Source organism: Sturnira hondurensis, unplaced genomic scaffold, assembly GCF_014824575.4.
Source record: "Sturnira hondurensis isolate 20B ecotype Veracruz unplaced genomic scaffold, ASM1482457v3 Scaffold0021214, whole genome shotgun sequence".
NCBI classification, from domain to species: domain Eukaryota; kingdom Metazoa; phylum Chordata; class Mammalia; order Chiroptera; family Phyllostomidae; genus Sturnira; species Sturnira hondurensis.
Genome location: NW_028093845.1, coordinates 7,703,225 through 7,727,898, shown reverse-complemented (window position 1 = coordinate 7,727,898; position 24,674 = coordinate 7,703,225). Strand labels below are relative to the sequence as shown.

Genomic DNA, 24,674 nt, shown 5'->3' with positions numbered 1-24,674 from the left:
GTGTGTACTGTTTTTTACGGAACCACCACACTGTTTTCCACAGAGACTGCACTGTTTTACATTCCCACCAGCAGTGCACAAAGGTTCCAGATACCCTGCGTCCTGGCCAGCACTTCTTATTTCCCATCTGTTTTCATAAAAGCCATCATAGCAGGTGTGAAAGTGCTATTTCATGACATTTTATTAATATCTAGTCACTCTTCACACATCAGAGCGACAGGGATGGATGTGGTTTTCACCGCGAGTCTGAACCCAGACACGGAACCTGCATGCCCCTTGTTCACTCTGCGGAGTTCTGCAGACCGTCCCCCTTGAGCAGACACTGGGCCCCTGGAGAGTCGCTGCTCAGGAGTCCTCACCCCGCCAGGGGCGTGCTCTGAGGAGGGGCGTGGTGTCGCCTTCGGCTGATCTGGTTCGAGTACCATGTTCACGTAGCTCTGCGCTGACCAGAACAGCAGCGCCAGCTACAGGGGGTTGTTGAGCACGTCACCTGTGGCTAGTTCGATTTGAGTTACGCTGAAAGTGTAAAATAAACACCAGATTTCAAGGACTCAATAGGAAAAATATGAAGTATCTAAAATTTTAAAATATTATAGTTTGAAATGATAATATCTTAGATATATTGGGTTCAGTAAAACTTTTACCTGTTTTCCCTTTTTAAAATGTGGCCCAATAGATATTTTAAAATTACCTATCATCTCACATTATGTTTCTTTAGAACAGTTCTGGATAGTTGGCTGTTTCGCAAGGATTTGGGAGCCTGTGCTGATTATGACCATTTGGGTGCCCAGTGGGGCAAGTTACAGCTTGAACCCAAATGGCAATTGTAGAGAAATTGTCCGGTTCTGCCCTCAGGCTGTTCGTGGAGCCTGGAGGCCCAGCGAGGAAAACCGAGGACTTGAAGCCCTTTGAGGCGGAGGCTGTGTCTGGTGTGTTTTTGAAACACCAGTTGCTGGCGTGTGATAGGCGATGATTATTTGATGAATGACTGCTGAGCTGGGCTTTCTTACCCTCTCTGTTGCCCTTGCTCAGCTCTTCCCTCCCTCCCGTGAGAGGGGAATAGCCAGCACCTCCCGACTAATGGATGGTCTCAGGCTAAGCTTTTACCCTTTTCTGGGAGGACAGATTACACGGAACAGAACACAGCAGTCTGTCATTCTGAGAGCAGGGACAGCACACCAACACAGGTACCGTGAACAGGCAGTTTGGTCACAGGAGCAGCCCTGGCAAGAAGCTCGGAAGATTGCACCCCATCCCTGACATGCTGGTTGACCAACAGCTGGGATTGCTCACAGGCTGAGTTTTTGCCTTGGTGTCTGAAGTACATGGAGATGCTGTTGTTCCTAAGCAGAAACACGGGGAGTTTAATTTCTCAGAATTGCAGTTCGCATTCTGGTTGTGTCTGGGTTGTGTGGGCCTGTTCTCACCCTCCTCTCTCCTTTTGCCTAAGCAGCAAATCACACACCATTTTCCAGTGAGCTCAGCAAATGTTCTCCTTCTGCAATAGGCAGGCGATGAGTCTGTGGGGAAGGCCCTGAGCAATCTCTCAACCAACACGGACGCGGCGTCTGTCGTGCACAGCGTGGACCTGGTGGTGGAGGCCATTGTGGAGAAACTGAACGTGAAGACCGAGCTCTTCAAGAGGCTGGACAAGTTTGCTGCTGAGTACGTGGCCCCTGATGTTCTCGTTGGGTCAGGGCTCCGTCCCGTGTTCCGGCTTTGCTCCCAGGAAGGCATCTTCTGACACGCAGCCCACTTCCCCTTCTCTAGCCCACAGCTCTTTGCCCTGCTCTCCATTCCTGACTCCCAGTTTGCTTCCCGAGGCTGGAGCTCTCCTGATCTGATGGGTCCCCCAGCCAGGGTGGGATTGCCTGTAGTCGATGGAGGGTCCATCCATGGGACAGGCCCCTGTCTCTTGCAGCATCTGGGTCTTGGGTCTTCCAGGGCAGAGGATGGAGGAGGCTTGGGCCAGTCCTTCAGTGTCTGCTGAGGAACCTTGGGGTAGTTTCATGTGCCCATTTATTTGGGTGGAACAGATAGAATGGTTGTAAGTGAAGGGGGTGTCTGTGTCCCCACAGAGCTCCCCAGAACTCTCCTGTTTTGAGCTTTATCTGTGTTAAATTGAAATAGTCTTGTGAGCATTAAAGGAACATGAAGTTCTTACTAGGCTTCTGGCAAAGGGCAGGAGAGGACAGCCAGCCCGTGAAGGTCAGGCATTCGGGTATCCGGGGCTCAGGATCCTGTGCACTGTCAGCAAACCTGCTCACCCATGCAGCTCAAGTGCTCAGAGTCTGGAGCCATGTGCTGTGTTTGCCTCTTGGCTTCTGGTGAATGTGACACCTGACTGAGTCATTCATGTTCTCCTTCTGTCTTGCTTGGCCGCACTTCTCCCTTCTTCGATGGAACGGAAAGTCAGAATAAGATTATATGACAAAAGTCATTCAGGAGCAGCCACCAGTGAGCAGTGGCTAAAGAGAGACTTGCAAGCCACTCTGCTGGAGTGTCAACCCTCAGAGCTACATGGTCTGGTGTCTGCAGAGGCCCTGCCCCTAACAAAGAGAAGGGACTTACCTTCTTGTCACCCGTCCAGCACGGTGCTGGTCTGCATGCTCATGCTCTGTGCACTGGCATTTAGGGGCCACAGAAACACCTGACAGGAGGCGCAGACCCTGTTGTTGGTAGGGGTCCCAGGTCAGCAGGGAGCCCTCTAAGATTACCAGTCATCTGCCCCAGGAAAGGGAGCATGTGTAACCCGGGAGTTTGGCCTGTATCAAAATGTTGGTCCTTCCCTAGTGACAGTGGCTGGTCTGACTGCCCTCTCTGTCACCATTGAGTAATGGAAGGGCTATAGGGAAAGTGGGGAGCCTGGGGCCACCTGCCACCACTTCCCTCTGACTGCGGACTGTCATGAAGCCTTCCAGCTCTGTTTTATTGTCTGTCATTTAAGTTGAGGGGTTAAGGGTGAAGAGTTTCTGAGACCATCCCAGTTCTAACTCTCTAAGACTAGGTTCCCCAGTAACCTGTCAACTAGGAGTGGTGGCACCTACGCGTGCTGCACGCGTGACTTTGCTTCTGGGCATCAGCCACCCTTCTCTGCACTGTTTTCATTCTGAGGAGCTTGATTGAAATATACTCGACTGCCATGTTTACAGTTAGACCCTACAACCGGAGATCAAAATACGTTCCAGTGATAACATTCCAGATGGAAAGTCTAAGACAAAAGGGGGTGGTGGGGACTGGGGTGGGTCGGGGAATCCATGAGAGCGGGAAGGGGAGGGAGAGCTGGGACTCAGCTCAGCTGCAGGGGCCTCACCCAAGCTTTGCACCTGCAGTTCTTACACTGCAGCCAGGGAGTCCTCCTCCAGGGTCCCGCTGTTTCACAGTTCTCCACACTGAGGCCTGCAGGCATTGCTAATGATTATTAGGCTTATGCTGTTGGTTTCTTACCAGTATATTTAAGAGAAAAGTACGGTCTTTTTGTGGTTGTTTGTTTGTTTTTATGTGCCTGCGTGTCAGAAAGAGAAAAACAAAAGGTGGTCCGAGAAAGTCAAGTGTTTCAGGGAAACAGCAAGGGTGTATATGTACTGTGTCCGCACATGAAGTTGAAAGAAGGCATGTGAGGTACTGTTAGGAGCAGAGCCAGCTCCACCGATTTGGAGGGGGCGGTGTAGCGGTCTCTTGGGAGGAGACATTTTCCCCTCGGGTAAAGTGTGCTGGGAGTGCCCCAGGTTGTGCACACATGGGACTGGGCTGTGGTTTAACTTCATCCTTTCACAAAATGTGCCCCCCAGTCGGTGTATCTTCATTTCCCCTTTGCAGCAGGTCGCCCGTCAGTCATACCAGCCCCACAAGGCCCGCTGCCACGGCTCAGGGTGCTGGTTTGTGTGGGCCACACTCACTGTTACCGTAGGGGGTCTTTTCTTAGTACCTTCCATAGCAGGCAGTAGTTCACAGTATTTCCTCCATTGACTGACTGCTAGAATTTAACAACTTGAAAAATGTCATTTTCTTAAAAGGAAAGCCCCTCTACCTAGCTTTTAAATTGGCCAACTTGGAAGTTGTTTGGAAAAGGTGGGTGTTACAGTGCCTTTAAAGGGAAGTGGTTCCTCCCTCAGGCTCTTGGCCAGCCACCCAGCACACTGGTTTCTCCTCTCCTCACTCTCCTCTTTCCAGATTACTTGTTTCTTCCCCTGCCCCTCTTCCCACTTGCCCCTGTTTTCAGGCCGATTGCAGTATTGCTCTTCAGTAAGCAGGAACCCCCGAAGGTGCTCAATAAGGGACAACTGGCCTCCTGTACTGTGACACGGGTGCCTTGGTGGTCCTGATTAGCATCAGGCTGTGTTGTGTATACTCATCCACAAGGTGGCGCCATAGGAAAGTCTAGAAGTCTTGCCTGTTAGAGATTTGCCTGTTGTGCCTTTGGCACTGTGCTTTATTGTGGTCTTAAAAGTTAAATTCAGTTTAAGTCAGTGTGTATTTTTAAAAATATTTTATATGTACAAGAGAAAATGGTGCTGCTTTTTTAGAAGTAGACTACCTTGAACTATAGTTACTATGTATTTGCGCGTATCTTTCCTTCCCCAGTTCTACTTGTGTAACCTTTAACTTAAAGCTGCTTTTGGACCAGGTCGTTCTCTTCTCTTTTCATTTGCGTCTCCATTCAGTGGGGAAGGAAAGCTTTTCACTTGAGGGGGAAAGATCTTCATTCATGTTTCTTACCTGATGTTTCTAGTTGAGAATTCAGGCGTTTCTTTTTTTATTCTATTTTATGTTTTATTGATTCTGCTATTACATTTGTTCCATTTTTTCCTCCCCTTTATTCCCCTCTGCCTTGTACCCGTCCCCTGACCATCATTCCCCCACATGCAGTTCGTGTCCATGTGTCATACATGTAAGTTCTTTGGCTTCTACATTTCTTGTACTGTTCTTAACCTCCCCCTGTCTATTTTGTACCTGCCATTTATGCTTCTTATTTCCTGTACCTTTTCCCCCATTCTTCTCCATCCCCCTCCCTTCTCATAACTCTTCATGGGATCTCCATTTCTGTGAATCTGTTCCTGTCCTAGTTGTTCCCTTGGTTCACTTTTGTTTTTGATTTTTTAGGTTCAGTTGTTGATAGTTGTGAGTTTGTTGTCATTTTACTGTTCATATTTTTTATCTTCTTTTTCTTAGCTAAGTCTCTTTAACATTTCATAGAATAAGGAGTTGCTTGATGATGAACTCCTTTAACTTGACCTTATCTGGGAAGCACTTTATCTGCCCTTCCATTCTAAATGATAGCTTTGCTAAATAGAGTAATTTTGGGTGCAGGTCCTTGCCTTTCATAATTTGGAATACTTCTTTCCAGCCCCTTCTTGCCTGTAAGGTCTCTCTTGAGAAATCAGCTGACAGTCTGATGGGTACTCCTTTGTAGGTGACTGTCCCCTTATCTCTTGCTGCTTCTAGGATTCTCTCCTTCATTTTAATCTTGGGTAATGTAATTATGATGTGTCTTGGTGTGTTCCTCCTTGGGTCCAACTTCTTTGAGACTCTCTGAGCTTCCTGGACTTCCTGGAAGTCTATTTCCTTTGCCAGATTGGAGAAGTTTTTCTTTATTATTTGTTCAGATAAGTTTTTAATTTTTGTTGTTTTTCTTCCCCTTCTGGCACCCCTATGATTCAGATGTTGAATGCTTAAAGTTGTCCTGGAGGTTCCTCAGCCTCTCCTCATATTTTTGAATTCTTGTTTTCTCATTCTGTTCTGGTTGAATGTTTATTTCTTCCTTTTGCTCCAAACCATTGATTTGAGTCCCAGTTTCCTACCCATCACTGTTGTTCCCTGTACATTTTCCTTTATTTCACTTTTCATAGCCTTTATTTTTTCCTCTGTTTTATGACCGTACTCAACTAATTCTGTGAGCATCCTGCTTACCAGTGTTCTGGACTCTGCATCTGATAGGTTGGCTCTCTCTTTGTTGCTTAGTTGTATTTTTTGCTGGAGCTTTGATCTGTTCTTTCATTTGGGCTATTTTTTTTTTTTGTCTCATCGTGCCTGTTGTGTAGTAAGGGGCAGAGCCTTAGGTGTTCACTAGGGCTGGGTAACCCACATTGCTGTGTTGTGGCGCTGTCTGTGGGGGAGGGTGCAAGAGGGAACAGTGCTGCTTGCTCCCCTCTCTGTTGGTTTTCAGTCACTTCCCCCACTACCCACAATCAAATTGGGCCCTTCTGGTGCCGATTCCCGGGTGGCTGGTTTTGTGTACATTCTAGGACCCTGTGGGTCTCTCCAACGAACTCTCCTGTGAGCCTGGGAGTTTCTCCCGCTGCTGCCTCAACCCCCTCAGGTGTTTTCAGTCAGGGGTTTTGAGGCTTTATTTCCTCACACTGGGACCCTGGGTTGGGGGGGGTCTGTCTTGCTCCCCAGTTGTTTCTCCTGATTTATCCACACGCTAATATAGGATATATAGGATATATTAGTGTGTGGATAAATATAGCGTGTAGATAAAGCTATAATATAATAAAGCTTCCTCCTTGTTGGGCCTGCCAGCTGCCACCTTGCACCCCAGCTGCCTGTCTCTGCCCCTCCTACCAGTCTGTGTGGATGTTTCTTCTTCAATTCCTTTGCTTTCACACTTCCATAAAGTTTGGTTTTCTGGCAGCTCTGGTTATTTTTTGTTTTTAAATTTGTTTTTTCCTACTTTTCATTGCACGGGGACGCAAAGTGTATCTGCCTACCAGAACCCAGGTGTTTCTTTACAATTTTCTGTGCATTTGACGCACCCTTTGTTCTTTCATTAGTCTTTGATCACTTACAGTTTCATCTTGTGACTGGTTGGTTAAGTAGCTGCCTCCTTTTTTCCTGACATAACACGAATATTATACTAGTAGAGAGGAGAAATTTTGCTCTGTAAAATTAAGGAAAGATTGTCAAAGATTAAATACACCTTTGGAATAGGTAACTTAAATCACTTAATCTGAAAGTCTAAAATGAAACAAACCAGGTCACTTGATTTCAGCTTCCTTTAGGAAGAAGTGTCTTTTCTCTGACTTCCTTCGGGGGTCGGGACTGCAGATCTGGGCAGTAAGCAGTTGCCTTGCGCAGCGTCCCCGAGAGTTGTCCTGACCGTTCCAAAGACGGGACTCATTCCAGTACTGACCATCTTTCTCTCCACAGACACACAATCTTTGCCAGCAACACTTCCTCTTTGCAGATCACGAGCATAGCCAACGCCACCACCAGACAGGACCGATTCGCCGGGCTCCATTTCTTCAACCCAGTGCCCATGATGAAGCTCGTGGAGGTCAGTGGGTGCCCGCTCATGCGTGTTTGCTTGCTTTGCGAGCTCTCGGTCCTGCGTCTCTGATTCGCTCCTGCCCTGCCGCTGGGGATTGCACTGGGTGGTTTTTAATGGGAGGAAGGTTGTCCTGGTGCTGTGATTCTCTGGCCGTGGCCTGTCCTTTTAGGACCAGTGGAAGGCCCCTGTGCTTTGTTCTTTCACAGCCCTCTGTTCTGATCCGTGGTGTCTAGGGGGGCTGTTAACTTTGTGGATGTCACTTACTTGTTTGTGCCATAGCTGATGGGCAGTGCAGAGAAAGGCCTCAGACTGGGAAGGCAGCACTGAAGACCCCTGGCTTGATGAGACTCGGGGGAGCTTCACGTGTTCACATGGTCTCGCTGAGGGCAGTTTGCTCCAGGCTGGAAGTGGGATTCTTACCAGGCAGCCTGGCGTTGCACGAGAGTCACTGTACCACCTGTCTGCCGTTCCTGGGGTGAATTTGGCCCCATTTAATAGGGCCTCAGTGTTGTGCCCAGATGAGGCACACCTCTTAGGTGTTGTGATCCAGTTAAAGAGCTCCTGATAACCTTAAACCTCCTGACCACAAACCTGAAGGTGGAGGAGAGTGGCCAGGGGGCGCTGCCCCAGCCCAGGTAGAAGCTTCCTGGTTGGGCCGCTTCTACTTGGTTGGAGACTTGGGCGTGAGGGAGATGGAGTCCCGATAGACAGTTTGCACCTGAAATGTGGCAGCTTGCCTTTTACAGGCGGCTAATTACAGGGTCTGAGGAGCAGCAGCTGTTACAGCAGCATTTGTTGTGAGTTTGAGGGTTTATTGGTCTGCCACCTGTGGGGGACCTGCCAACGGTGGGGGGTGGGGGATGGGAGCCGAGGAGCAGGCCCCGGTCTCCGAGGGCCTCCCTGCCAGGGTGTTTGGGGATCTGTTTTCTCCACTGCTGCCTTCTCCTGCAGGCCCCCTTCCTTCCTTTATCCCCGTAAGCGTTACCTTCTAGGTTAATGATGACGATTTTCCCTTAGTTTTCTGTCAGGTGACAGCTCTGACCACTCTTGGGATAGGACTCCGTCTGTTCTGTTGACATTGCTCCCCAGCTTCTTCCAGTTTACTCCCTTCCCTAAGGCTGTTTTTGGAGAATTTGAAGAATGAAGTGGAGGGGAAGCGTGGGAGTGGAGGAAACCACATTTATCCTCTTTTATGCAGAAAAGAGCAAAAGAAGTGGAATGGGATTTTAACATTTCAGGACTTGGGGACTAATTACTTTCTTTAGTTACTATCTTATGTGCATATGTGTTTTGGAGATAAAGACATTTTGTAGATTTACTTCATACTCTAATAATGTCATTTTCAACTGTGTGTTTATCTGATAATGTCTGTGTCTTTGGAAATGTCGAGCATTGGTTGTTAATAGCCAATGCTTGTTAGCGAATGTTAGCATTTTCTAGGAGATGTTTTCTAAAAGTGCTCTCCTCTGTTCAGTGTTCATTCTTTAACTTCAGCGCTTGCACGTGTGTCTGAGTGGTTCTTTCTTACTTGGAACTACGTGTATATTTTCAGAATCTGTTGGAGCTATAAGCAGATTATCTGTAGCATGTTGCTCTTTGTTGAATGAATAAATATTTAGCCCTTCTGTTAAAAACCTTTACCATTGACTTCTTTAAACCAGCAAATTATTTTTAAAACTCCGTAATTAGCAGCCTTCACCCCCGCTCCATCTGCATAGCTCTGATCGAGGCTTCTGACGCCTCCTGGGAGCAACTCCTGGCCTGCGGTCGGTCGGTTCCTGACGCCTGCAGAGCAGGGTCTGGCCGGTGCTGCCCAGTGCTGCTCTCTGCCTCCTGGTGCTGTGCTCCGTTCCCACCGTTTACTTCCCTTGGTGCCAGAGCACACCGCCACACCCCGTGCTGTGATCACAGTAAGACGCGAATGATAATGCCCTTCGTGTGTGTAGTGCCTTTCATCTCGCACAGACACCAGCTCATTAAGCCGTCCAGTGCTCTTATGAGGACGTGTCAGGTATCATTCTCCCATTTCAGAGGAGAGAGGTGAGGCCGGAGGGTTGGTCTGCCCTGCCTGTGCTCATAGAAAGGGCCTGGTGCCAAAGCCAAGCCCGTTTGTTTTGACTCTCATTGAAATTTCCTAACTGGCATTTAAATTATATATAGGGTATACATTTGCCTGGCTCTCTCTCCATTTGTCAAAATCTCATTCCTAACAGGTAAATCTTACTGTTTCCTGAGGGCTGACTCAGGGCATGGTACCGTTTCCTGTAGATCCCAGCCGGCTGCTGGACCTTTGCCCGCTACCTTTGGGGGGCTCACAGGACTGTGGGCACCCTCCTGAGGTGCCTGGTGGGCAGCAGGCCCCAGCCACGAGCCCCTCCTCTGGGATGAGCATGTTCTGAAGCAAAGGGAGCCTTTAGCCTCTGGGGCATCTGTGCACAAGAGGGTGGAATAATGGGGAGACACTCAACTCAGGGGCCAGGAGGCCTGTGATTTGGCCAAATCACTCAATGTTCTGGGGCTCCTTCTCTCTACTGAGAGAAGGGAGGACTCCATGCCGAGTTCTTGGGACAGTCATCCTACTTTGGTAGGCTTCCAGTTAACTCTACAAAGCAGTGAATAGTAGCAAGTAAAACACCAGCGAAAGCCAGCATTTCCTGAGCACTTCAGACCTGTTAGGGGCTGCACGTAATTCTCTGCCTCCCCAACTAATTACGTCCTCACCTCAGGTCCCTGCGATAGAATGATTTCAGTGTCCTGTCGGTTTCACAGAGCATGCCCAGAGTCACGGGGCCAGCAAGTGGCGCCCCTGGGGTTTGAGCCTTAGCAGCAAAGCCGTATTACTACATGCACACACGTTTATATTTAAAGCCTTGATTTCGTGTGTTCTGCAGCACCTCACTGAATTACAGTGGGCATTTTGGTAAGCAGTGTGTTTCTGGCTTGAGATCCTTCTTTCTATTTTTGCTGCCTCTGTGGATGCTTTTGGTTAGTGCTTCTTGAATTGTTCTATTAAAATTGTTTGCTGACTCTTGGTCATAATTCTTTTCTGTTTTGCATTTCCAGGTCATTAAAACACCAATGACCAGCCAGAAGACGTTTGAATCTCTGGTGGACTTCAGCAAAGCCCTGGGGAAGCATCCTGTTTCTTGCAAGGTAGGGAATGAGTAGGTCGAAAGGGGCTGCTTCTCCTGGGACCCGAACTTACTCCAGGCAGAATTCGTACACTGTAGAATGATGCAAGAGATAGGGCGCTTGGGCTGCAGGCCTGTCCCTGCGTGGTGACAGCGAGCTGCACCTCCTCTGGCTTGCCAGCCGGGAAGCCCGAGGCTGTCATAAAGAGGCTGGGATCCTAATGGGGCCCAGCTGACTGCTGATGGGCAGCTGTGTTTCCGTAAATGGATTTTGTTACCCCGTCAGCTTCAGCTTCTGCTAGGCCGCAGGGAGCCCGAACCACCCGGTGTGTCAGGCACAGCCTGGTGTACACATGCCTGCCAAACAAGCACGGCTTCCCTGTGGGCCGGACCACCGCACGTGCCTGGGGGTGGTGAACGAGGAGCAGCCGCCCGCCCTAGGTTGCGTTAAAAAAGCTGTTTCTCAGTGGAATGCCGCCTTGTGCTTTGTGTTGTTTCCAGTGAGATGCGCAGTCAGACGGAGGGCGGGCCTCGGCCTTCCCCCTTTCCTAAGGTGCCCGCCCATTAGATGTCAAGTGACCCCCTTGCTGTCCACTGCTTCACTCTGACCGCCTCGATCTCGGCTGCTGGAGCTCCTCTCTGGGTCCCCCAGGTTTAGGGGCCACACTTCTGCGTGACTTGGCAGTGTTTCTGCTGAAGCGGTTGTGTCCCAGAATGCCATTACACATTTTCATAAATGTGTCACCTGCTTTTTGACCATAAGCTTCTGCACTGTTGTGGTTCTTTTCATAGCACACTGTGCTTTCTAAAAGGTTCTCAACTTTGAACTCGGTGTTGTGTTCACCATGAAGACTCGTGTTGTGATGATTCATGTGAGTAAGTGTGTCTGTCGGTGTGGACCTGGGAGCCGAAGAGAGCAGACAAATAGGTGCCGTTGCCCCATTCCGGGCAGTGTTATTAGGAGGGCTCATCATTTTAACACTCATTCGTTGTTTGTTTATTTTTGTGGTTTTACATCATCTGAACTTTTTAAAAAATCATATTACTCACCAGATGTTACAATTGCGCCTTCTTACCAGTCTGTGCTGTGTTAGTGGCACATAGTAATAATGTGTTAGAAAGAGCCTCAGTGTGTAGCAAATCGGAAGCTCGTTATGAAAAGTGGGAGTGCGGGGCCGAGCCAGTGCGCGTCTTCTGCAGCGGAATCGTTAGCTCATGGAGAGTAAGGATCTGTCTCCCGCTGGGGTTGCCACGGCAGATGCAGGGATAGGAACTCTTTGGTCTCATAAAATTACCTCTGTCAGGTCGTCCAGAACACTTTCTCTGAGCTAGACACTAGCACTCTCTGGGAGTCTTTGTGGGCCAGTGATTCAGACTCTGGGTGAGGTGTCTAGACAATATAAGGCAACCACGTAGGACCGGGGTCTGCACACTGTCGTGTAAAGGGCCAGCAGTGAGTATTGCAGGCCACATGGTTTTGGCTGTGGCTTCTCAGCCCTGCTGTTGGAGTGGAAAAGAGCACAGCTAACAAACACGTTGAGATGAGGATGGCCGAGTCCTAATAAAACTTTATTTCAAAAACAGGTAGGGGACAAAGCAGGTTTTGGACTATAGGATTGCCGTGGCAATTACCAACACCCAACAAAGAAGAATGGCACTTAATGGGCCTGTTTTCATAGTGAGATTTCACAGGTGTAAACCAGGGAAGGCCCGACTCTAGAGCCAGCCTGACCTGGCTTAAGTCTTGCCTCTGGCACTTACTGGCTGTGTGACCTTGGGCAAGTTACCTCGTCTCTCTGTGCCCCAGTGTCCTCTGCCTCGCAAAAAGGTAGCAATGGTGCTTGTCTCACAGGGTTAATAGGAGGAGTAAATGAACTAATATTCGTAACATACTTAGAACAATACCAGGCACATAGTAAGTACAGCAAAATGTATTTAATAAATAAGAGCACGAACAATATAAGTGATGTCTCTTTTCATTCCACTAATGTTTTGAAACTGCCTCAGCGTCCGTGGCAGCACTGAATGGGGGGAAAAGACTCTCAAAAATCTTACTGGCAAAATGCTATTTTGTTCCAGTAACTGTTTCTTTAATTAGTAGTGTGTTTAAATATTTTGTGAATTTTAGTACTCTTCCTAAGATCTTTATGTAGACAATATTAACTGTATCTGTGTAAAAACTGTGTATATTATAAGTGGAGCAGATATTTTTCCCAGGCTGCTTTCTTACTTCTAACCTTGTATGTGATGTGCTTCCTGTACTTGCGTACCCTGTCTTGAGTTTCTACAGTAAACTTTTTGAAGCTGTGAAGCATTTTTGCCCTGGTTATAAAATCATCTTGTTTCATTAATATAATCTTGGTTAAACTGATAAAGGCTTTTTGTGGCTGTCTGTATTCCTGGTGGGAGATAGAGGTAGGAGGTGGTCTCACAGGAAGCACCAGTCCCGTGGCTTTGCTGCTCAGTGGACGCCGCGCGTGCAGTAGGGTTAGCTACCGGAGTAGTGCAGGGCGGTCACCTGTAACTCGATGTTGTGGATTGCCTCATGTGTGTTAGAAAGGGAACCCAGGCACGGGGTGAGGCTTCTGCCTGCAGGAAGGTCACAGCCCCTTATTAAAAGAGGAGGTGGCATTAGCTTGATGGAATCAGCTATACATAAACACCACCGAAAAATACGTATCACTGCAGCCCGCCCCACAGGCCCCGAAGAGAGATCCGCAGTTGGATCCACACCCACACTCGGCCTCCGGGAGAGATGAGGAAGCGTTTCCACGTGGAGGGGCTTGGAAGGCGTCATCCAGGGTGGTGGGTCCTAGGTGGTGTGTGTGAAGGCTTGCGATCGGGCTCTCAGGGCATCCGCTCCGTTGTCCAGGAGCCTGTTCCCAGGTTGACCATCTTGCAATGTGCGTGGAAGCAGGAGAAAATCCTGAATGGCCCAGGAATGGCTCCGAGGAAGCAGTGCTGCTCCTGTGAGGGTTGTTTGGGATGGAGCAGTACTTTCATTAGATCCCTGAGAGGAGTGTGGGCGAGGAGAGGAGGAGAGGGGCTACCGTTGGGGTGTAGGGCAGTATGCCCGGCACGGGTGGTTCCTGATGTAGCTTCCCAACTTGGCACGTGGAAACGATTACTCCCATCTCACAGATGGTGAAACTGAATTTCGGGATGGTGCATGGTCAGAGTATTAGAATTTGAGCCCCGATCTGCCTGCCCCGAAGATGTGCTCTCCAGTGACCCCCTACCTTGATTGGCCTTTATTTCAGGATCCATGCAGTGGAGACACCTGGTAAGGCCATGCTGTCGCTTCAAACTGTTGCATCCACCAACCGCGAGAACAAATGTTGGAGACTTTCAGGGTTTCAAAGATGTTACTTTATTGGCCAAGTTTAACCTGCACAGGGGCGAACTCTCAAAGTGTCCGCAGACACGGTGCCCGCAGGGGCTGCAAATGAGAGTCGCGCGCGGTGCTTACAGCTAAGTCCTTATATAGGGGCAAGCAAACAAGTGTTGCACAGAAGCAGATGTGGCGGTTAGCTGTTGGCTCACAGAGCCCGCGCGCGGGAACAGGGTGGGGTCTGACTCAACTGAAAGGAAAATTTTGAAACTAAACAGATGGCAATCAACTTACAGGGTGTTTGCTAGGGACGCAGGCTCCTTGGGGCTGAGACTATTTTTCTTGTTCCCAACGCAAACCAGTTTTGGAAATGTATAGCTCTGTAAATGTGGGTAGCATAACCTCGGGTGGGAAGGGACAACCTGGTAACTTCACAAAAGGGTAAAGTTCAGTGAAAATTCATTGATCTTTTATTTTTCTGTCTCCTAACGCAGGACACCCCTGGATTTATTGTGAACCGCCTGCTGGTGCCGTACCTCATGGAAGCAGTCCGGCTGTTCGAACGAGGTAGCTGTCCTGAGCAGGTCTGGGAGGCTCTGCCTCGGGAGTCCTCATGCGGGGTCTGCAGGAAGGGCGGGCCGTGCGGGCAGGGGGCCTGCTTCCCTCCTCTGGCTGCGTGACTTGGCCTCGCCCTGGGCCCTGCTGCCTTTGCCACTGTGTTCCCAGGGATCCCCGAGTTCCCTGTGAGGCCTTTGAGGTACGGTTCTAGGACCCTCCACTGTAGTCCCAGCTAGAGCGATTGCACTTCCCGCCTGGGTTTATAGCCTGGGTCTCTGTTTTTGGTTGAAAGATTTATCACTTAAAATAATAGTAATAGTGTAAAAATCATTGGGTCAGATGACCTTCACTTTTCCTTAAGGTTCTAAAATTGAGGCTGTGAACAGCCTAGGACTTCCTGCCAAGGTGGAGATGTAAATAGATATACTTTGTCTCCTTGCACAATGAAAAGAAGGACAACAACAAATTTAAAAGCAAAAAATAACCAGAACTTCCAGAAGAATCAAACTGTATGGAAGTCTCACAACCAAGGAGTTAAAGAAGAAACATTCATCCAGACTGGGAGGAGGGGTGGAGACAGGCCAGCCAGGGTGGACAGGGCTTGCAGCAAGGCAGTGACTGGAGGACCAGGTGGTCCCACATTTGTGTGCGGGTAAACCGGGAAGAACAACTGGGGAGCAAGACAGACTGCACAACCCAGGGTTCCAGCACAGGGAAATAAAACCTCAAAACTTCTGGTGGTAAAAATCTGTGGGGGTTGCGGCAGTGGGAGAAACTCCCAGCATCACAGGAGAGTTCGTTGGAAAGACCCACGGGGTCCTAGGGAGAGACCCACCCACCCAGGAATCAGCACCAGAAGGGCCAATTTGTTTGTGGGTAGCAGGGGAAGGGACTGAAAACCAGTAGAGAGCTGAGCAAGCAGCACCGTTCCTTCTTGGACCTCTTCCGTCACAAATAGTGACACACAATACAGTGACTTGGGTTGCCCTGCCCTGGCGAACACCTAAGGCTTCGCCCCTTACAACCTAACAGCTGCTCTGAGACAAAAAAAATATGGCCCAAATGAAAGAACAGATCGAAGCTCCAGAAAAAATACAACTAAGCGACAAAGAGGTAGCCAACTTATCAGGTGCATAGTTCAAAATACTGGTAATCTGGATGCTCACAGAAATGATTGAGTAAGGTTGCAAAATAGAGAAAAAAGTGAAGCTTGTGGAAGTGAAATAAAGCAAAATATATGGGGAACCAACAGCGAAGGGAAGGAAACTGGGACTCAAATCAATGGTTTGGAGCAGAAGGAAGAAATAAACAATCAAATAAACACCAACTGCGAGAAGAGGTTGAGAAAACAATAATTCAAAAATGAGAAACAGAACAGAATGAGAAAACAGAATGAGAAAACAAGAATTCAGAAATATGAGGAGAGGCTGAGGAACTTCCAGGACAACTTTAAACATTCAACATCTGAATCTGAGGGGTGTCAGAAAGAGAAGAACAACAGCAAGAAATTAAAAACTTATTTGAAAACATAATGAAGGAAAATTTCCCCAATATGGCAAAGGAAATAGACTTCCAGGAAGCTCAGAGAGTCCCAAAGAAGTTGGACCCAAAGAAGCACACCAAGGCACATCATAATTACCCAAGATTAAAGATAAGGAGAGAATCTTAAAAGTAGCAGGAGAAAAGGAGACAGTTACCTACAAAGGAGTTCCCATCAGACTATCAGCTGATTTCTCAAAAGAAACCTTACAGGCAAGAAAGGGCTGGAAAGAAGTATTTGAAGTCATGAAAGGCAAGGACCTATATCCAAGATTACTCTATCCAGCAAAACTATCATTTAGAATGGAAGGGCAGGTAAAGTGCTTCCCAGATAAGGTCAAATTAAAGGAGTTCATCATCGCCAAGCTGTTATTATGTGAAATGTTAAAGGGACTTACTCTAAGAAAAGGAAGATAAAAAATATGAACAGTAAAATGACAACAAACTCACAATTACTAACAAATGAACCTAAAAAAATAAAAGAAAAAAACAATGAAAACAAAAACTAAGCAAACAACTAGAACAGGAATAGAAGCAGAGAAATGGACATCACATGGAGGGTTTTCAGTGGGGGAGTGAGGGGAGGAATGGGGGGAGGTACAGGGAAGAAGAAGCATAATTAATAGGCATTAAATAGATAGGAAGAAGTCAAAAATGTTATAGGAAACACGACTAAAAGAACTCATGTGTACAACCCATGGACATGAACTAAGGTGGGGATGCTGGAGGATTGGGGGGTGCGGGAAGGAGGGGGAATAAAGGGAGAAAATTGGGAAAACTGTAATAGCATAATCAATAAAATATAATTTTTAAAAAGCATAAATTGGAGGTACAAAATTGACAAGGGGCCCTGGCTGGTGTGGCTCAGTGGAATGAGTGCCAGCCTGTGAACCAAAGGGTCACTGGTTCAATTCCCAGTCAGGGCACAGGCCTTGTTTGCAGGCCAGGGTCCCAGTAGGGGGCGCATGAAAGGCAACCACACATTGATGTTTTCCTCTCTTTCTCCTTCCCATCCCCTCTCTCTTAAAGTAAATAAATAAAATCTTAAAAAAAATAATAGACGAGATTAAGAATAGTATGGGAAATGGAGAAGCCAAAGGACTTATATGTATGACCCATGGACATGAATTAAGTTGGGGGAATGATGGTGGGAGGTGGGATGTAAGTCAGAGGAGGATAAAGGGAAGGAAAAAAATGGGACAGCTGTAATAGCATAATCAATAAAATGTATTTGGAAAAAATAAAGTTGAGGCTGCAGGATAGGAAGTAAGTAACAGGGCTGAATGTGCCACGGACCCTGCCTAACAGCTCTGCTGGCCTCGCTGATGGTGCCGCCGTGGGTGGTGCTTTTTGACCTTGAGAAAGGTCAAAATGTTTTCTTAATACTTGTCAATAGAAATAGAAGACTTTGGACCTGGTCCAGGTTACAGAATGTCATGTATCCTCCTGCCTGCCTTCCCCACTACATCTCTGGGGAGGTAACTATCACGTCTGCTTCAAAGGCAAACAGACCTTAATAGGACTTGATAAAAAACAAATGTAATTGTTTTCAGTTACTTCACAAATGCTTGCTCAAAGAATGTCATTTTTGAAACAAAACGTTTATACCAGCTCTTCTGGAGAGATGAAAGCACATTTGCTTTCTCAAAATCTGCTTTAAATATTAAAACTTTTCTGTTTCATGGAAGCATTTGCCTCAGTTTTGCTCAAGATCAAACCAACACTTCTGTGTTTATCTATCAGCAAATATGCCTAATTACACCTCAGAGAAAGCGGGAAGTGTTTTGCCCTACTTTGAAAGGCAGGTTGTTTTTTTAAATGTAATGTGTTAGAATGTAGTATGTGGGTGATCCACCTCCTAATGGTGTTTTTCTCCCTGAAACGTACTGTCACTTTGATAGTATGAGTTTCCATACGCCTTTCAGCTGATTGTCAGTAGAAAGCCCTCTTGTCTCTGTCCCCTCACCCACAGTGGTCCCTTTCTAAATAGATGGACTCCCTTTGACCCTCACTGTCCCTAGTGGCCTGCGAGGTGAAGCTGGAAGCGGGCATCTGACCCCGTGGGGGAACTGCTGTTGGTCTGATTTGATGCTGCCCCCAGCACCCTGTCATTGCCGTCCCTTCGTCTCTCCCCACAGCCTTCTTGGACCCTCCGAGCCAGAGCATGTGCTTCTGGAGCAGCGGGGTGTTGGGTCTGGCGTGGGTGCTTCCTCTCGGCAAGCCACATTATCGGCTAAACTCCTTATGTCACACCTCGGGCTTCTTACTACGTCCCTGCCACCGCCTCATGGTTCTCCCTCCTTCAGCCAACTCAGAGGTGTGTTTAGATGCACGCCCGCCACCCTGTTGCCACTTGTCTGCATCGAGTGACTGACTAGCTGATCCCTTCGACTTTGAAACCTGAAGCCCTTTTGGATCATCCTTTTCTTGCCTGTCACATCTCTTCATTTGTCACTTTTGATTCCTCCCTGTCACCCCAGTTCCCCCGTGCTAGTTAGCCTGTCTCAGTGAGTCTCCTTCAAGCAGCAGACAGGTTCACACTACCTCTGGCCTTTTTCTAACTGGTCTCCACTGCCATGCTTATGGAAAGTAGCTGCCATGCTTATGGAAAGTAGCCTGCTGCCCCAGCAGGTGAGGAGACTGCCTGCTCTGTCTGCCCTACCCCCCCACCCCCCGCCCCAGCTGGGGGAGCCCCGGGGCCCAGCACAGAGTTGCACAGTGAAGTCAGTGACTCTGTAGCTCAGCCCTTTCTGAACTCATTTGAGGAGGATGCCCTACAACACTGTCTTGATCAGCTTGGGCTGCTATAGCAAGAACACCGAGGACTGGGTGGCTTATAAATAACAAGTTTATTTCTCACAGTTCTGGAGGCTGGAAGTCTGCAATCAGTGTGACAGCACAGCTGCATTCTGGTGAGGGGCCCCTTCCAGTTGCAGACTGCTGACTCCTGTGTCCTGTGAAGATTGCAGAGCCAGGAGCAAGCTCTAAAAAGGGCTCTAATCCCATTCATGGGGGCTCCACCCTCATGACCTCATCTAACTCCAATCACCTCCCAAAGGCCCCACCTTTTTATATCATTGCATTGGGGATAGGGTTTCAACATCTGAGCTTGGGGGACACAGACCTTCACCCCGTAACAAGCACTGTTGATAGACCTGTGGGGCGAATGCTCCCCAGACAGGCTTGGTACAGGGCTCCCTGGGGGGGGTGGCGGCTGCTCAGGACGAGGGGTGGGCATCACAGCAGGGGCCATCTCAGCTGTCATCTACTCAAACATCCTGGACAGCTGTCACCACACCCCTTTTGTGCCCTTGGTATCTCAAGGCACTCTACTGCCTCCTCACCTATGCTCTGATGTTCTGTACCCTCGGTCGTCTGTGCTGAGCCTCCATTCTCAGTGCCCTTGAGGTCCTCATTCATTCCTACTGTAGTTACGGCCTGATCGGTGGGGTCAGTCGCCCTCATCCTGTGTGCAGGGACAGCTGACCCCATCGGATGCCACTTGACAAGTCAGTCAAGTAAGGGCAGGGTGATGGGGCCACATGGTTAGCTCTTCTTGGGTGACACCCTGGGAGTGCCCCCAGTCACTGGATTCCTGCTGGCACTGTCATTTCCCTCCTTAGGACTTTCCCTGGTTCTGTCATCACCTGCCAAGTACAGCACCCCTACCTTTCCTCACCCTCTGCCCCTGCCTTCATCAGCACACACCTCTCCCCCACCTTTGTCCCTGTGCCCCTCTGGAGTGTCCTCAGGCCACAGGCTGGACCTAATCTGTTGTTGCTATCCTTCTCCGTTGTCTTCTGTACTCTTTTCTGTGGCAATATCCGGGTCTTCGTCTTATTATCCCACAAAGTGCTGGTGTAGGACCGGCACTGAGGTCACTGTTGCTGAATAAAAGAATGCTGGCTGTGTAGAGGTTCTGCCCCTTGTTGCTGACCCTGGTGGTTGTTAGTGCTAAGAATGGTTGGTAGGTGGCGCTGATGAGCCAGCAAGAGCCATGTTGGGGCCAGTCCTGGGATCCCAGGTTCCCATGATGCAGAAGATCTGGGAGTTCACTGAGGAAGCTTTTCTTTGTCATCTAGAGTTAAGGGCTCGTAAATGGGTAGGAGGATCCCTTGAACCTCTTATGGTTGATGCAGAATTTTGTGTGTATATACATTTTTTTTGGAGAGGGTATCAGATTCTCAGTGATGTGCTTCACTGAGCAACATACAAGGAAGGTTAGGAAGTATATTGTTCTTAAAATGCGATACCACATTTAATTCCCACACGGCACACCAGTCTTTGTGTGTTATTTATTTCTCTCTCTCTCTTTTTTGCCTCTTTGCCTCTGTATTACTAAGAGTAAATTTTAGAGTTGAGCTGACTTTGTAAAACCTTTTATTTTTTTAGATATGCTGTCTTTGTGTGTGTGTGTGTGTGTGTGTGTGTGTGTGTGTGTTTGATTTTTGTTTTGAAATAGTTAAATGAGTCTCGGGATCTAGAATTACAGTCTTGCCTCTAGGATTCGTTGCCTGTCCTTGAATATAGATTTGATTAAATAAATTTAGGTAAGTTGCTATATTCCTCTGAGAGGAGACAGCTCCTAGTGAATAACCATCAGATAACAACAAGTGAGGTTGTGACCAGGAATCTGGCAGGAGTCCTGGCCTAGAGCCCTGACAGTTGCTGGTTTATATGCGTGGAGAGAGGTGGTACTCTGAGCAGATGTCAGATGTCTGCGGACACTGGGCACCAGGCCCAGGTGGCGGCAGGTGCTGAGCCGCAGGAGTGTACCGGGCTCACTCCTCATTCCAGCATTCCGGCTCTGATGCTGTAGACGCCTTGGGGCTTAATGAAATTCTGTGAGCAGATTCCACTTTTCCATTGCCGTGGAATTTCTCATTCCTGCCTTGGTGCATGCTGTTCCTGCTGCCTGGATGCCCTTCCCTGCCTGCTCTTCCCTTAGGATTCTCTTTGGGACTTTTAGAACCTGGGCCTGGTGCTGGTTTTGGTAGCGTAATGGTAATGTGAGTAAACCTCTCCATCTTTGCCCACAGAGCTGTGTGACTCTTCAGCACTTACTATGGAGACATGTCTGATTGACACCTGAGTCTTCCCGTTGTATCATGAGCACTTATACTCATGCGTGGTCGTCTTGGTTCTCTCTGTCTCCTTCTAAGACTGGGCGTCCGGTACATAACAGATGATTGCACGTGGAGTGAGTGAGTGAGGACACCCGACAAGGCTCATACCTGTGATCATTTTTGTTCTCTTTGCCTTCTTATGACCTAAAACTCAAATCATGATTCTCAGGCAGGATCTCCTGACTAATTAGTGGAGTACTAATAATGTCACCCTTATTAAATAATTGGTATTTTAATCACCTTGGACTGCTTGAAATCCTTTAGCATTACTTTCGTACTCAATCTGCTTTTTAAAAAGCCTTTATAGATGTTTAAGTAGTTCCTGTTTCTCATGCCCCAAAATCTCAAATAATTAGGTAGGGCACCTCTGAGTATTTTAATATTTTAGTATCATTACCCCTTTATGTTGTGGAACAAAATTCTAGATAGCCAGTTATTAGAGACGCTTCTGTTCCTGATTTCAGAGAAAGAGGACAGGTTGTTCCCTGTAAAAACCTCTTATGGTCCAAGGACAATCGTTTAGGATAAAGTTCCAAGAAAAATGCCTCTTGGCCCTTGTCTTCGTCTTCTCAACACTCTTTTCACCTTGCGTCGCCATTTGAAATCGGGGTTGGACTTTTCTTTGAATATTATCTTGGCTGATGAGCTTGTGTCAATATGATTCTGCAGGAATACTCATCACTTGTAAAACAAAGCTAGAGTGGAAAGATAAGTATATAATAAGTACAAATGTACATATAAAATAAATACAAAAACAAAACTTAAAAAAAAATAAGTTCATTCATAAATCAAAAATCTGTTCTCGCTTTAAATGATATTTTAGTAAATTATTCCAGAGTTGGAAAATTCCAAGCCATTAGAAAGTAACTCATGTTTCGAGGCCACTGGGGCTTTATCTTTCCAAAGACAGAGTTCACCTCACAGAATAGCCTGGTGGAATAGCTTTGAAATCTTGCGACTTATTTGGCAAAGTCTTACCCAAGCTAGAAATCCTGACTCTGAATATTTTTTTAATGTGCAAATATGTCAAACTAGTAATTTTGGAACTGACGGCTTGACAAGGAGAATCGTGGGAAAGACGGTGGTGACTGAGGGCTGCCCTCTCCTCCCCAGGTGACGCATCCAAGGAAGACATCGACACTGCTATGAAGCTGGGGGCCGGGTATCCCATGGGCCCCTTTGAACTTCTGGATTACGTCGGGCTGGATACTACGAAGTTCATCATGGACGGTAGGACTTGGAATTCTCTGTTGTCTTTCTCCGAGTTGAGGTAGTCTCTCTCCACTATGACTTCTAATGCCTACTTAAAACAAATTATTAGGGTCTCAGGAGACTTTCCAAGTCTTGGAAAGGACTTAGCTTCAAGTTAATAGATAAATGGTAGGAGAAGGAAAAATGTGACTGCCTGGTGTCTGCTCACAGGGTACCTTTTTTGTTTTTAACTTTTCCTTTTTAAATAATTATATCCACAGGAAGTTTCGAACACAAAGTGGACAGGTTCTGTTTACCCCTCTTCCCAGTACTGCCCAATGGCCCCATCTTACGTGACCGCGGTACAGTGTGGAAACCAGGGGATGGACACCGGTGCACTGCGCCTGTTCCCACACACTCTGATCAGTGTAACCTCTTCCGCAATCAGGATACATAACCATCTTTCTTAATGTGTCCATTTTAGGCCCTGGCCAGGTGGCTCAGTGGGAGCTTCATCTCCATACAACAAAGTTGTGTGTTCTGTCCCTGGTCAGGGCACTTACAAAAGTCAACCAATGAATGCATACATAAGTGGAACAACAAATCAATGCTTCTCTCTCTCTCTCTTCCTCTCCCTTCCTCTCTCTAAAACCAGTTTCTAAAAAAAGTTTTTTAAACCAGTTTTTAAAAAGTGTCCATTTTACTCTAGAGGCTCTGAAGGCAGGGTAAAAATAATTGTTGAAACGGCACCACTGAAGTTGAATGTGGCTCATACTCCCAAGTTTCACAAAGAAAACTTACGTGTTTGGGAGGAGTGAGGAAGGTTGTACTTGGAGCATGACCCTTAGAATTTTGAGAGGATGTAAAATTCCAGTAGCAGCAAATTCAGATATTTGACATGTTCTGCAAGTTGTTTGTGCCAGTGAGGGCCACAGCTGCAGATGAACCTGGGATTTCAGGAGGATCGAGGCAGAGCCAGGCCTCGGCGGCATGGGGGTTGGGGACAGGCAGCACTCCTCCTTTGGGCCTCCTGGGCCTGCACCAGCTCAGCCTCCCTCTGTCTCTGCTGAGTTGGCCCGAGGGGCACCGTGCCCAGGGGGTCTTCCCCATCAAAGTAGGAATCTTCCCCTCAAGCCCTGCCTCTGGACCTGCCCTGGGAATGCTGAGATGTGAAAATTAACCCTGCACTTCATCCTAAGCCCTCTCCCCTCCTCTGCGCAGGCTGGCATGAGATGGACACGCAGAACCCCTTGTTTCAGCCCAGCACATGCATGAATAAGTTGGTAGCAGAGAACAAGCTCGGCAAGAAGACTGGAGAAGGATTTTACAAATACAAATGACGAGTCCAGGTTCTCTGGCTTCGAGAAGAACTCTGTAAGCTCGTACCAGCAGTTGCCCCAAGTGCCTGCGGGAATGCTCTTGGGTCAGACATTTCTCTTACACAGCATAGTCTGTTAGATGTGCATTTTGATTATAATCTGTCTGACATAATTATTTACATATAGCAGAGTCCTCCACTGAAAATGAATGCCCTTTTTTTAGTCTGTTCATTTCTTTGTGTTTTCGAAAAAGCTTTACACCCTTGGTGCCTTGGAGCAAACATTTTTTTTGAACCTCATCATTTTCATAACTCATTGCCTGAACACATTCACCTGTGGAGGGGAAAGCACTTCCTCCAAGAGCGTGCCGGGTGCATCACCGCCACGCGGGGGCATGGCTGTTGACGTGTCCGTGGTATTGTCTAAAGTGCTGTAGGGAGCAGCATTGTATGTGCCTCATGAGAATGTTTGCTACCTGCAGCTTCAGGCCTTCCCATACATTCTGGGCTTGACCTAAGTCTCCTGTCTCTACTCAACTCATTGTCAAGATGCGCTGCTGGATTGGCAGGAGTGTTTCCATGTGCTTGGATTGTGGGAAGAGGTCTCATCCACACCTGGAATCAGAATAATTATGGTCTGTCTCTCTCTTTTTTTCCATGAGAAATTATTACTGCAAACTGCCCTATAAATTGACTCCAATAAATACATTCTTTTAATCTGTGAAATTTTGAAATGAAATAAACATGTATAATTTAAAGTAATATACTTAAATAGTTATAAAAGTAAAGTTCGGTAATTTAGGCGAGACTCTGCCCCATCTTCTTCGGTGCGTGGCGGCTGTTTGAAGCGGCCGTGGTGTGGAGGTGGGGCGGGGCTACTCGCTGTGGCCCTGACCACAGGCGTCACTCTGGGGTTTTTGCCAGGAGAAATAATGTGAACATGATCTACGTCTAGTTCTTAAAGTTTTTAAAAGACTTTTATTTTTCAATTATTGTTCACATTTAAAAATATTTTGTATTAGTTTCACGTGTTCAGCATAGTGGTTAGATAGTCACATACTTGACAGTGTTCCCCCGATGTTTCTGGTCCCCACCTGGCACCACACACAGTTATGACAGTATCGTTGACTGCATTCTCTGTGCTGTACTTCACATCCCCATGCCAAGGTAAACTGTTCGCTTTTAAATCCTTTTTATTTTTAAAAATGTT

General features: G+C 47.5%; 1 protein-coding gene across 1 annotated transcript in view; it reads left to right on the top strand.

Annotated features, from left to right (window-relative positions):
• HADH (hydroxyacyl-CoA dehydrogenase) overlaps nucleotides 1–24,186 on the top strand; it is a 49,448-nt gene extending 25,262 nt beyond the window's left edge. The window contains exons 3-8 of the mRNA XM_037031910.1: nucleotides 1,508–1,665; nucleotides 7,150–7,276; nucleotides 10,334–10,423; nucleotides 14,227–14,299; nucleotides 22,069–22,185; nucleotides 23,368–24,186. Of these exons, the coding sequence (XP_036887805.1) occupies nucleotides 1,508–1,665; nucleotides 7,150–7,276; nucleotides 10,334–10,423; nucleotides 14,227–14,299; nucleotides 22,069–22,185; nucleotides 23,368–23,486 (684 nt within the window). The 3' untranslated portion in view covers nucleotides 23,487–24,186. The remainder of the gene's footprint in view (nucleotides 1–1,507; nucleotides 1,666–7,149; nucleotides 7,277–10,333; nucleotides 10,424–14,226; nucleotides 14,300–22,068; nucleotides 22,186–23,367) is intronic.
• The last annotated feature ends 488 nt before the right edge of the window (nucleotides 24,187–24,674 follow it).